Genomic DNA, 12,100 nt, shown 5'->3' on the forward strand with positions numbered 1-12,100 from the left:
TTCCCGAGACCTACTTCCGATATGTTTTTGCGGGAGCAAATCACCAAGTTGGCTTTTCCCCCTGGTGTGCCATTGGCTTGTTTAACACAATGATGACAGGGAAGTGACGGCAAGCAACCAATTGTGTACAGAGTAATTTGAAATAGGCCTATTGATCACGCCTCTTGTGCTGAAGAAAATGACGGTAGCTTTCCCAGACCAACGTGCAATCTACGATTGATCTTCTGGCAATAGTCAAGCTAGCATGGAGGAGAAGTGATTGATGCGGACTCCCGGAGCTCAATATCTAAATAATATATAATATAATATATAGGTATCTATATAATATTATCTATAATATCATGGCCAAAAGCTGTGTGCGCCTCCAGAGGATAATATGAATTAAAGACTGTATGGGACGTCTCTGGTAGCCTACTTCCACAACAAGTAAAGACTTATAGTGTGGATTATCTCGGCCAGAGTCCTGCACGTGTTCGGGTACCCTACTGGTGACCCGCACAATTTGGATTAAACGGTTGAAAAAGAATAGGCTACTGTGTCGGACACGGGTTTGGGTTGGGTCGGACGCCTTAACAGCGTGGGTTGGTCGCAGGTTTTGCGATTGCGAGCGAGACTTCTCTCCGGTTCTGGATATGTAGCCTAATTGAGGAGCGGAGGAGTCAACTAAAACCGTCCACAGTGGATGATGTGCTTTTTTTGCACAGCAATCTAAAGCCCCATGCCAAACACCAGATAGTGTAATTCCTCTGCGTTCCATCTTATCTTTTCCTTCGAGTGCGGGTCAGGTGTCGGTATCAATTTATAGCGGGTCTGATCAGGTGCGGAAGGTAATTCGGGGCGGGGAGGGGGTGCTATGGGTGCCTGAGAACTGCCCTTTGCCTCTGAATGTCCAAAGTTCCCTTTTGAGTGGACATTTAAATTATCAAGGCTTTGTAAAATTCTACATGAATATTTAAAATCGACATGTGAATCAATTATTCGAGATAAAAAAGGTCTAAAAGTAATAATATAGAAGTAAAGTTGGTAGCCTCATCTACCTGTGCTGCAAGTAGGTGATCATAGGCTATCAACGGGGCCTTTCACATTTGCCTGCCTGCAAGATGCGCATCGTATTGTTTTAAGACGCTGTGAAAAGCAGGATAACATCACTGTTTCCAAAACAAATTTAACTGTTGAAATATAAACTACCATTTATCTTGTTTTTTTGGGGGTAAAAGTTGGCAACAGGTTTGATATCACCGGCATATGGCGTGGGCTACCATGATTCAAAGGGTCATATGGCTCTCCCACACTGCGGTGCCGGAACGAGAGCGGGCCAGCCTCGTCCAGGGTCTACTAGCGCCGGATGGCCTATTTGGTCCCCGGTTCTCCGAGGTGCTCGCGCACCAGCAGTCTGTCCGTGAGAATCGTTCCCGGTTCGTGGCGATTCTCACAGGCTCCTCCCAACAGCAGGCCGGGCGGAAGCGGGGTCCAGGCCGGTCCCAGCGTTCCAGGGGGCCGCCTCCGACTCCAGCCCCGGTGCAGCAGCAGCAGCAGCCGCCGACGCCGCCGCAGACGGGGAGAGCGCCACGGACCGGGAAGTTCCGGAAGCTTGCTCCTACTTTTTCCTTCCCTATTAAAGAAAAAAGTAAAGACTGTTCGGCCGAACGGCAGTACATGGTACCTAAAGAGCGATATTCTTTAGGCCACCTGCGTCCTACACTTGTGGTGCGTTCCTCCATGTTGCCTCTTTCCCCCTCTCAGCCCGGTGGCTGTAGGGTGGCGGTCGGACGGCGTGTTCACATGGCCTCTGGTTCACCTGCTTCTAAGAAGCGGCGTCCCTTGGAGCCTCGTGGACGGATCAGAGACTCGTTGCACGAGCCCGTGGATACGGCCGCTTGTACCGGTCTCCTGGTTCCCCACATTATCCCCTCTACCTCCCTTCAACAGTTTATGGGAGGTGAGACGGGTCCGCGCGCTATGGCTACTGCATGCAGACAGCGCATGCGCACAGGTGCGGCGGCCGGACGGCTTGCTCCCTGTTCAGCGGGCACGAGCGCAACGTCTAGAAAGCTCGTTGTTTTTACAGCGGCTGGTTCTGGTACGTCTTCTACGCTCGCTGAGCCTCCTCCCTTTCATGGGAAGCCCCCCTTGGTTCACACGCAGTGTGGAGGCGGTAGGGGCCGAAGAATGAGATGGGGCCATCCCATACAGTTCAAGCGTCGTCCCCCACCCTTTATGGGGTTGGTGGAGACCACGCTACGGGACCCGGCTGCGAGCACGGCTCTGGCAGCAGAGGTGGCACGTCTCTTTGTGAAGGGGGCCATCACTGTCGTTCCCCCCCACGAGTCTCACCTAGTGTTTTATTCCCGCTACTTCCTGCTTTCCAAGAAGTCAGGGGAAAAGAGACCTATTCTGGATCTTCGCGTGTTCAACAGATTCGTTGCCACGAGGAAGTTCCGAATGCTCTCTGTCGGAGCGTTGTTCCGGTGTGTGAGAGAGGGCGATTGGTACACATCCCTGGATCTCAAGGATGCTTACTTCCACGTCCCTGTTCGGCAGGCGTACAGGAAGTTTCTCGGCTTTGCCTGGGGGGCAGATGCGTTGGCACACACACCTTGGCCGCGGGCTCTCTTGTATGCGTTTCCCCCGCTCCAGCTGATCCTTCCTCTTCTGGAACGGGTCAGACAGGAGAGACTGTCCCTGATATTAGTGGCCCCGGAGAACCGTTCAGCTCTGTGGTTACCAGAGCTGGCCGCGCTCTCGCGATCGGCGCCGTGGCCGGAACCGTTCAGGCCGGATGCGCTTTCACAGGCCAACGGGTCGGTGCACCACCCGCCCGATGTCTCGGGACGGCTGTTGGTTTGGCTCCTGAGAGGTTGATCCTGCAGGGCAATGGTTTGCCTGAGACGGTTATCAACACTATTCAGGGTGCTCGTGCTCCTTCTACTTCTTCCCTCTATGCGGCGAATTGGTGCGCCTTCTCTAATTGGTGTGAGACGAACCACGCTGTCCCATCTCAATGCGAGGTCGGAAGCATGCTTTCGTTTCTGCAAAACTTATTGGAGAAAGGTTTGGCCTTCTCCACTATCGAGGTCTATGCGGAAACCGTTTCGGCTGGCCATGCACTCTGTGATGGTGGACCGCTCTTCAGCCATCCACTGGTCAAGAGATTCTTGCGTGGGGCTAGACGGGTTGGGCCTGTTTCACGCGTGCTTACACCGCGCTGGGATCTACCCACCGTGTTGCGCGGATTGTCCAGGGATCCTTTCAAGCCTCTTTCTCAGGCCCCTTTGGATGCCCTGTCCTTTAAGACGGCGCTCTTGTTGGCTTTGGTTTCTGCCAAGCGGGCCGGTGAGCTAACCGCTCTGTCTGTCAGCCCGAGTTGCTTGTTGCTAAACGAGGACAGCTCCTTCGCGTTGCTCAGACCTAATCCTGCGTTCCTCCCGAAGAACATTAATAGTTCTTTTCGGTCGAGGGTTATTGTGCTTAAGGCTTTTCACCCCCCGCCTCATTCTAGTGAGGCGGAGGCGGAGTTGCATCTCCTGTGCCCGGTTCGGGCGTTGGCTATGTACGTGAATCGCTCGCCGGCGTTCCGCTCCACACAACAGTTGTTTGTGCGTTATAGCGACGCTAGCAGGGGCCGCGCTCTCTCTAAGCAGCGGTTTTCTCGCTGGGTATGTGAGGGTGTTTGCCTAGCCTTCTCTCGGCAGGGCTTGGCGCCACCGTTGGGCGTTAATGCTCACTCCACACGGAGCGTGGCCGCTTCAATGGCTCTACTCAAGGGCGTTTCGGTGGAAGACATCTGCACGGCTACGTCTTGGTCTTCCCCCGGCTCCTTTGCCCGTTTTTACATGTTAGACATGTCCAGGGGCTCACTCGGCAACTCTGTGCTAGAGTCCGGGACCCCTTTTACGGCTTAAGAATATAGACATGTTCTTTAAAGCGGCGTGGTTGGATTTCCTCTCGCCAGCTGGCGAGTTGGACTTGACTACCAGTCTTACTCTCCCACCTTTTTTCAAATGAAAAACAGGCTAGGGGGTTTTTCTATTGGCCCGCCAATTGTCAGGTGGTTTTGTTTGCCAGTATGAGAGCCGGATTCCGTAGCTCCGCCCCCGGTGGTAGCGGACCTAATGGAAACCGTGTTGCTCTGGTTTTTCTTTTCCTTTTCATGGGTTCCATGAACCCATGAAAGTCCACAGTCCACAGACTCACTTTTTTCTCCCTTGATCATTGCCTTGCTTGATCTAGGAGGAATTAGTTTTTTATTAAGCTGTTGTGTTTAACACTTCCTTGGCTTTTTGAGTCTTAATGTGCTCTGGTTACTCAAGTCGTTTTGACTGGGGTCCAGCAGGAGTACATTGATCGGGCTCCGCTCGCAGCTTCACCTTAGCCCATAAGGCAAAGCCTAGACGGCGTAGCCTACATGAAATAGAACGATAGTTATGTTATTATAACTCTAGTTCTATGATTGTAGGCGTAGCCGTCTAGGCTTCGCCTTATGGGCTAAGGTGAAGCTGCGAGCGGAGCCCGATCAATGTACTCCTGCTGGACCCCAGTTTTTTATGTCAGGATAGGCCTACCAGGCTCCAAGTCGTCACATATCTCAATCAGACAAAACAACTATAACCGCATTGACATCGCAATCGCACCGTGTGACGCCCTTGCATCCAACCATTTCAAAAAATGCTTCCAGGTATGGCCAGGGATGTAGAATGGTTGGCTGGTCTTCTTGGCTACCAACCTCCTCACTGGTGCTTGGTTGGGACATTTCGCTCATCTACGTCTGCTATTTCGTAGCTGAAATGTGACGCGATTTATGTCATGTCAGAGAATGTAGACGGGCTCTGGTCATGCGCAGGTGCCATGGATCGCGTATAAACCAATAGGGTGTCAGAGTGGTATATGTTTCTATTCTCATCCAACCAATCAAATTCACTCTATTCGATGGCGCGAATTATCTGGATAGGTTTAAAAAGAGCGGAATAATAAAAACAACCCGAAATGAAATAGGAGTAACGAGGCCATTTTTAAAAAGTAAGGAGTGCGTGAAAATGTAAGGAGTAGAAGTAAAAAGTAGGCTGAAAAATAATTACTCCAGTAAAGTATAGATACCCAAAATTTCTACTTAAGTAAGGTAACAAAGTATTTGTACTTCTTTACTTGACACCTCTGCAGCCCGGCAACCTATCAACCCCGGATTATTTGTAAAAAGACACAACATGTGAAGTTATTATTTTGTTTTGCAAGTAGCTGTAATAGGCGGGTTAATGCTTCAGGTCGAAGCAAGACACCTCTGCTTCGCGTCGGTGTCCTGTTCACCCTGCGGCTTATTTTCCCGATAATGACCGGCGTTCTATACATTATCCCTTACTTAACGTCAATATTACTCTGTATGTGGAAGGGAAAATAGCTTTATTTGTAATTAAAATATTAGCCCACAGATATTTGAGTTTGCTGCTTTCATGGGAGCCAGGCCTCACTCTATGGGAGCTCAGCTCCCACAGGCTGCCACCTAACTCGAACCCTGTGTCTGGGCCCCTTGAATCAGGGACCCTTCCACAGCCCGATTAAACAGCTGCAATATCAGGCTTGGCCGCTGAGCACCGGTGGATTGTGGAAGTAAGCACTGTTCCTGGGGGCTTGGTGTAGGCCTACTCTCAGAATTCCGTGATATGAAGACAAAAAGGGGGCGCGCGTGCCTCCGAGAAATGCCGCAAGAAACCTGGGAGACCTCCCGACTTTCGACTCGGAAGGCTGGCGTCCGAGGATTCAGGAACACACCATTAAAAAGCACTTCCTGTGCTTTTTGCTTTAAATGACGCAAAAATCGTAAATTTACGTCATTTAAAGCAGGCTAATGTAGCTAAAAAAACAACAATGACTAGCCATTTCCATGACACAATCACAAAGTCGAACGGGAACGCTATAAATGCCCCGAGACCGGAAATGAATGAAATGAAACTCGGAAGGCTGGCGTCCGAGGATTCAGGAACGCACCAGTATACCGCTCCCGTCTCAGGGGAAAATGAGGGAATGATGCAAGAGCATTCAAAAATATGACGGGCTTTCTAACGATAAAAAGCTCAATGCAAATGGGTGAAGTGTCACTATATTTTCTATATATGTTTTAAATCAGTGTAGGCTATGCTAGTATGTTCGCCCACGATTAAATAAATGTTTAGGCCGAGTAGACCGAGTGCAGTGAGGTTTACCGGATGACGCGATAAACAAAGATGGCTGCGCCCGTAGTGATTGAGTTTAGATTTATTTTCTTAGCATTTATACCACGTTGTTTATTTTAATGTCGATTTGAAATGATCGTATACACTTGAATACATTTCTGCTTTAATCCGGTCACCGATTCATGCATTGCACGGTCTTTTGGGGCATGCAATTCAAGGTAAATGTTTGTTTTTAAGCCGGTTTGCTATAAAGGCTAATGTAGCAAACAATATTTACAGCCTGGTACGGCTCTTCGTGCCTCAGGGAAACAGCGAAAGAACTTTTTTTGGGGAATTGAAATAGGCGATGATTACAAAATATTAATGATCGGAGTTACTTGAAATGTTAAGTTTATACCTGATGAATGTTCAGGAAATCTTTGCAATCCATTTCAGGTTTTGTTACATTATGCAAGTGGTTATAAATTCTTAATCTTTCAAACCTAGACTTTCTCGACCTCTCGTATTATTTCCCCCCGAATATCCGATTCTGGGTTTTTATCGACAACAGAGTAAAATATGTTAACAAATATGTCACTGTGCGGCCCAACTTTGGAAGAACAGCTTTCGTCCATAATTGACGTACTTGCGAAAGCTGCTGTATCAGAAATTAGCCAACTGTTCTCGGAAGGCTCGGCTACCCTTCGATTACAAATAACTCGGAGCCTGAAAGAAAACCAAGCGCTGAGGATGAGGATGAAGGTGATGAGGAGTGAGCTGTTTTCTTTGCGGCTTCAAACGAGATCAAATGCATCGTGTGCGGCAATTCGTTTGGCCTTGGCTCGAGCCAACACCTGCAAACCAAATGGTGAGTTGTGTCCCGGCTAGGGTAGGTGGAAAACTAGAGGGCCCAAGTGTTCAGGGGGCACTATTAGTTGTTACATTTTAGTAATTGGAAAAAGTTGACTATAAACAATGAATAATGACGTTAATCCCATTTCCTGCTCTTTTAATGGTCTTGGGTGTAATGTATTCCTCATCATCGTCATCAGGCCTAAAGCACAAGGCGGTTGGAAATTCCACTCATCTTTCGGCATCAAACTTGGTGCTGAAAGATGAGTCAAACTTGGTCGTTGCTTTTCAGTCAAACTTGGTAGTTGCATTTCAAAGATGGAAACAGTCAAGTTCCCAGAATGGTTTCAAGACGGATACCACATGATGGCAGATGAGCTGGTTTATCATTCTCAAACCTAAATTCATTCATGTTAATGTTATTCATAAATGTTAGCTGATCAGCTCACAGGGAACGAAACCTTGTTGCTTGTTATTTAAAAAATAGAATAATTACGCTTGTCTTGCATGTCATGTTGTGCTCGTATCATTATGCTCTGGTGTTCGTTCAGTGTCCTCCACCTGGTCAACCGCTTGAGCTTTGAGTTGAGGGAGGGGGGCTTCCAAACTCTGAATCTGTGTCTGCACTAGTACACATTTTGAACCCTCTGTGTCAATGTTACATCGATTTAAATAGTTTCTTTCACATGTTCAAATGCACACTGTCTCTTTTTGTGCAAATAATGTATCGAAACAATAACTTCCTTTCCTTTTATTTCCCTCTCTGCAGATGACTGCAGTGACTTTGGAGACCGCAGCACCCAGCGCGACGCCATCTCAGAGACTCTTTACACCCCTGGCTCCTCCCACATGTCCAGTCACAGCGAGGAGCTGAGGATCCTGAGCGTCTATGGAAAAGGGGAGGGCCCACTGGCGCTGGACGGCAATGGCACACTCTTCAACTTGTCCGAACTGGAGGCCCTGAACTCGCTGTCTGCAGACCACAGCGTGGCCAAGAGCCTGGAGCGCGGCGAGGAGCTGGTGCACCGCGAGGAGCTGACTGTGCAGGTTGGAAATCATCTTCTCATTCACCATCCAAAAGAGAGGCTTCCTCTGCTACAACTCCAACACATACCCATAGAAAGCACCCACCTTTATGATTCAATGTGTCGTTAGCGGGGATTGACAACTATTCTGTGCTAATAAAGATTATGTCTTGTGTGTGTTTCCTTCATGTGGAAAGCAGCAGACCCCAGACACCATTTTAATCAAAGATGAAGAGGATATTGGTGGGGGCATGCCAGCTGTAGGTTAGTAATGCACATTGCATAAATGCAAGCAAGCAATAACACAACCTGGATCAACTGAGAATGTACTAGATTTTACCTGCGCTGAAAAGCTATAGTATTGGTAAAACAGGTGATAGGGTACAACAGATAGTCTGTCTGGGTTTTGTCTTTATGACCTCCCCACATCTTTAAAAGGGGGAGACGTAGCAGTGCTATGTCTCAAAGGGATACATACTGTATCCCTTTGTGCAAATAATGAATTAACACAATTACTTTCTGTCTATTTTTCCCTCTACAGAAGGCTGCGCTGAATTTGGAGACTGCAGCACACAGCACAGCGCCACCTTAGATAGTCTGCATGTGGACGCTCCTGGCTCCTCCCACATGTCAAGTCACAACGGGGAGCTGAGGATCCTGAGTGTCTATGGAAAAGGGGAGGACCCACTGGCGGTTGATGGCCATGACAACCTCTTCACCGGACCTGAGGCTCTGAGCTCGCTGTCCGTAGAACACAGCGTGGCAAAGAGCCTGGAGTGCGGCGAGCAGCTGGTCCACCGTGAGGAGCTGACCGGGCATCGGGGCGGCGGCAAGGACCGGCCCGGTGTGTTGTCTGGAGAGGTGTGTTGGCATTTCCACAATGGCGAGAAGCCGTACGGGTGCGACCAATGCACGAAGCGCTTCCAACTGAAAGGCAGCCTGAAGATCCACATGAGGACTCACTCCGGGGAGAAGCCGTACAGTTGTGACCAATGCGTGAAGCGCTTCAGTCAGAGCTCCGACCTGAAGGTCCACATGTGGACTCACTCCAGGGAGAAGCCTTACTGGTGTGACCAATGCGGTAAAGGCTTCAGTAAGAGCTCCAACATGAAGATCCACATGAGGACTCACTCCGGGGAGAAGCCCTACAGGTGTGTTCAATGCATGAGGAGCTTCGGACGGCTTTCCACTCTGAAGAGCCACATGAGGACTCACTCCGGGGAGAAGCCCTACAGTTGTGACCAATGCTTGAGGCGCTTCAGACAGAGCTCCACTCTGAAGTACCACATGAGTACTCACTCCGGGGAGAAGCCCTGAAGGTGCAACGCCAGCTTCAGCGTCCCAAACAAAGAGCCAATTGGGAGCTTTGACACGGGGCAACGGGACGCTTTGATCGTCGCCATTATTTTTTTGCTTTGTTAAAGGTTCCATGGCATGTTACTTTATGGATGCTTTTATGTAGGCGTTTGTGGGCCCCTAATACAGTACTGGAAGACGTTCAAGAAAGACTACGTCACGTCACGAAGACCTGTCCAATGCATGACTTTTTGTTACATACAACTAGTCAAATACATTGGCCACATTTGTTGTCTAGATAATTACAAAGTTACAAAACCAGATGCTATTTGATCGCAGAATGCCCAAAACCATCTGTAACAAACTAGAAAGGATATTCGGTATGGACATATTACAAATAAAAAGAACTTTGATGAAGAGAAATGAACTGATGCGAGTGCTGGACCATATGTTCAGACAGGAGCACCCCAAGGCCACTAGTGTGCCAAGAGGGAAAAAGTGATTGTGTTTACAGTGGATGTTTCGCAATGGCGAGGCGCATACAGATTTTGTTCATGTTCTGTAAATATTCTAGAACCCTCCGGCTACTCCGGCCGGAGTCCTGGCGCTCTATATCTAAATAGTATCATATTATACATAGATATCTATCATATAATACATATTATCATGGGCAAAAGCTGTGTGCGCCTCCAGACGATATTATGAATCTCAAACGGCTGCGTCGGTTTCTCTGACGTCTCTGGTTCTTCCACTTCCACATCAATCTGAAGTAGACTGAACCACGTCATGGAGGAGAAAGGGATTGTTGCCCGCGATTGTCTCCCGCCGGAGCCCCGCTGCCGAGGCGTGGTGCCTCGGTAGAAAGCAGTGGGCAGTGGGGCTCCGGCGGGGGACAATCGTGGGCAACAATCCCTTTCTCCTCATTGTCGTGGTATCAAGTTCTTCTTGGAGTCAAAGCCAAAGTTCCTTTCCCCCAATTCCTTATCAACCATGGATGATATAACCCCCACTACGAGACTTGCTACCAGAGACGTCAGAGAACCCGACGTGTTATGTGCCATAACACCAACAGAACGGTTATCCAAATAACAAAGAAGTGTACAACACTTGCGTTACAGTGTGTGTATTCACACACACACACACGTGGTGCTCGCACGGTCGTATTGTCTCATTGGTGGGCCAAATTCTCTTGGCTGGCAAAGCAGAGGGAGGAAAATTCCAAACCGGCGTGTCTTTTTTCAAAGGTAGAGCAGGATAGCTAGTCCTCGTTTTACACCTAACGCCATTTCTAGCCACTGGGGGAATGGGGGACATATTAATGTTAGAAAACCTCATAAAGTGACATTTTCATGCCATGGGACCTTTAAAGACTCTTTCACACTTTTCATTCGCCTTCTGATTTTATTGTTTGAAATTTATGTGTGTGTGATGAATAGTCGCTTGTTTTTTGGACACTTCGGAATACCAAATATCTGAGTTAAATTTAGAGCAGGATCATGGGAAGATACAGGAAGCAAAGTTACCAAGCATACATTCAACGAGACAAAGGGTGTACATGATTCTTGTAGGCAATTTCACATTGTGGGTTAATACAAAGGTGAGGGGGAGTGACCATCGTGGAGATTTTAGGATTGCCCAGAGGAGAGACCAAGTTCAATTTAAGTACACTGGGTGAAGTGGACTTGGCTGCAAGACTGTTAAAGGAATCTACAAAACAAATAAGTCAGTGGACTGGCCTCAGTATCAGACTTCGCGGCTACAGTTGCAATGCAAATGCAACAAAACCTTTCAAATGGAGAGGGCGGGAGCGGGAGGTATCTCTAGGTCCAAGGAGAATGTCTAGAAATCCCTTTCAATTGTCTACATACAATATATAATTGTATATTATAGTTTGTCTTTGTCTTTCTTAAGTTTTATTCTTTCTTACTTATTCTCCACAAACTTTGGGATCCTGCTCCTTCCACAATTTTCCCCTGAGAGACTACATTCAAGTTTTAAAATGTTAAGAGCAGCTTGGAATCGCGTGCTTCTATTCAGATTATTCTTCTCTGATGCTTCAATTTCTTCAGACTAACTGTTAATCTTCTTTTAGACATTGAACAAATTATGACATTTGTAACTTCAAAAATATAAACAGTACAATAAAAAATAATCTATACATTTTTATTATCATTTATACGTTCATAATACATAATATATATTATAATATTGCGATTGTGATTATTTCTTTTAAAATTACCTAGTGTTCTGCATTATTCACTGAACAAGCAATAAATCATTCTGTTGTATGACCAACACAACATTGGAAGCAGTCAACATATAAAACGGTCTTTCCTTTAGGAAACTCAGTGTGGGGAACAGGGATGCACTCGTCAACCCTGCAGGCAGGAGGTGGCTTGGGGTGCGTTTGATTTGAATGCAGGTGCTTGCACACGGAGAGTAGGAAGGCCCATCGAGGCCCAGAGTGAATCGCTCTGAAGGATCCAGGCCATTTCCTGTCAAGCTGATATAAATCTGTCTGTCTGTTAGCCTTCCTCTATGCCTGTCTACGTCAGAAAAAGCCTGCCTTATCTGCCTGTCTGTCTGTCTTCCTGTACTTTGGCCGCCCTTTCTGTTTGCTTGTTTGTCTGTCTGCCCATATTCATGTCTGTGTGAAATATGTTGTCCACAGACCAAACATCCCCCATGAGATGCCTCTGTGTGCTGCTCTTCACAAGCCACACTTGAACAGGTGGCACCCCATGGTTAAATACAATACAGCCTAAGTTCGCTAGTTCGATCCCC

At 47.8% G+C, this 12,100-nt stretch overlaps 2 protein-coding genes across 3 annotated transcripts in view; one reads left to right on the top strand and one right to left on the bottom strand.

Annotated features, from left to right (window-relative positions):
* The window catches only part of tpd52l2b (tpd52 like 2b), a 234,190-nt gene that overhangs the window by 188,805 nt on the left and 33,285 nt on the right, over window positions 1–12,100 (bottom strand). The window lies entirely within an intron of this gene.
* LOC132460968 (zinc finger protein 271-like) lies at window positions 5,829–11,476 on the top strand. 2 transcript variants are annotated; one of them, XM_060055962.1, is made up of 4 exons: window positions 5,829–7,011; window positions 7,765–8,042; window positions 8,218–8,284; window positions 8,562–11,476. In XM_060055962.1, exons 1-4 carry the CDS (start codon window positions 6,723–6,725, stop codon window positions 9,335–9,337), a joined length of 1,410 nt encoding a protein of 469 aa, XP_059911945.1. In that variant the 5' UTR covers window positions 5,829–6,722; the 3' UTR covers window positions 9,338–11,476. The 2 variants fall into 2 exon arrangements, with proteins under 2 accessions (XP_059911945.1, XP_059911946.1); XM_060055963.1 differs by having other exon boundaries at window positions 8,221–8,284.

Source organism: Gadus macrocephalus, chromosome 7 (assembly GCF_031168955.1).
Source record: "Gadus macrocephalus chromosome 7, ASM3116895v1".
Classification (NCBI taxonomy): Eukaryota; Metazoa; Chordata; class Actinopteri; order Gadiformes; family Gadidae; genus Gadus; species Gadus macrocephalus.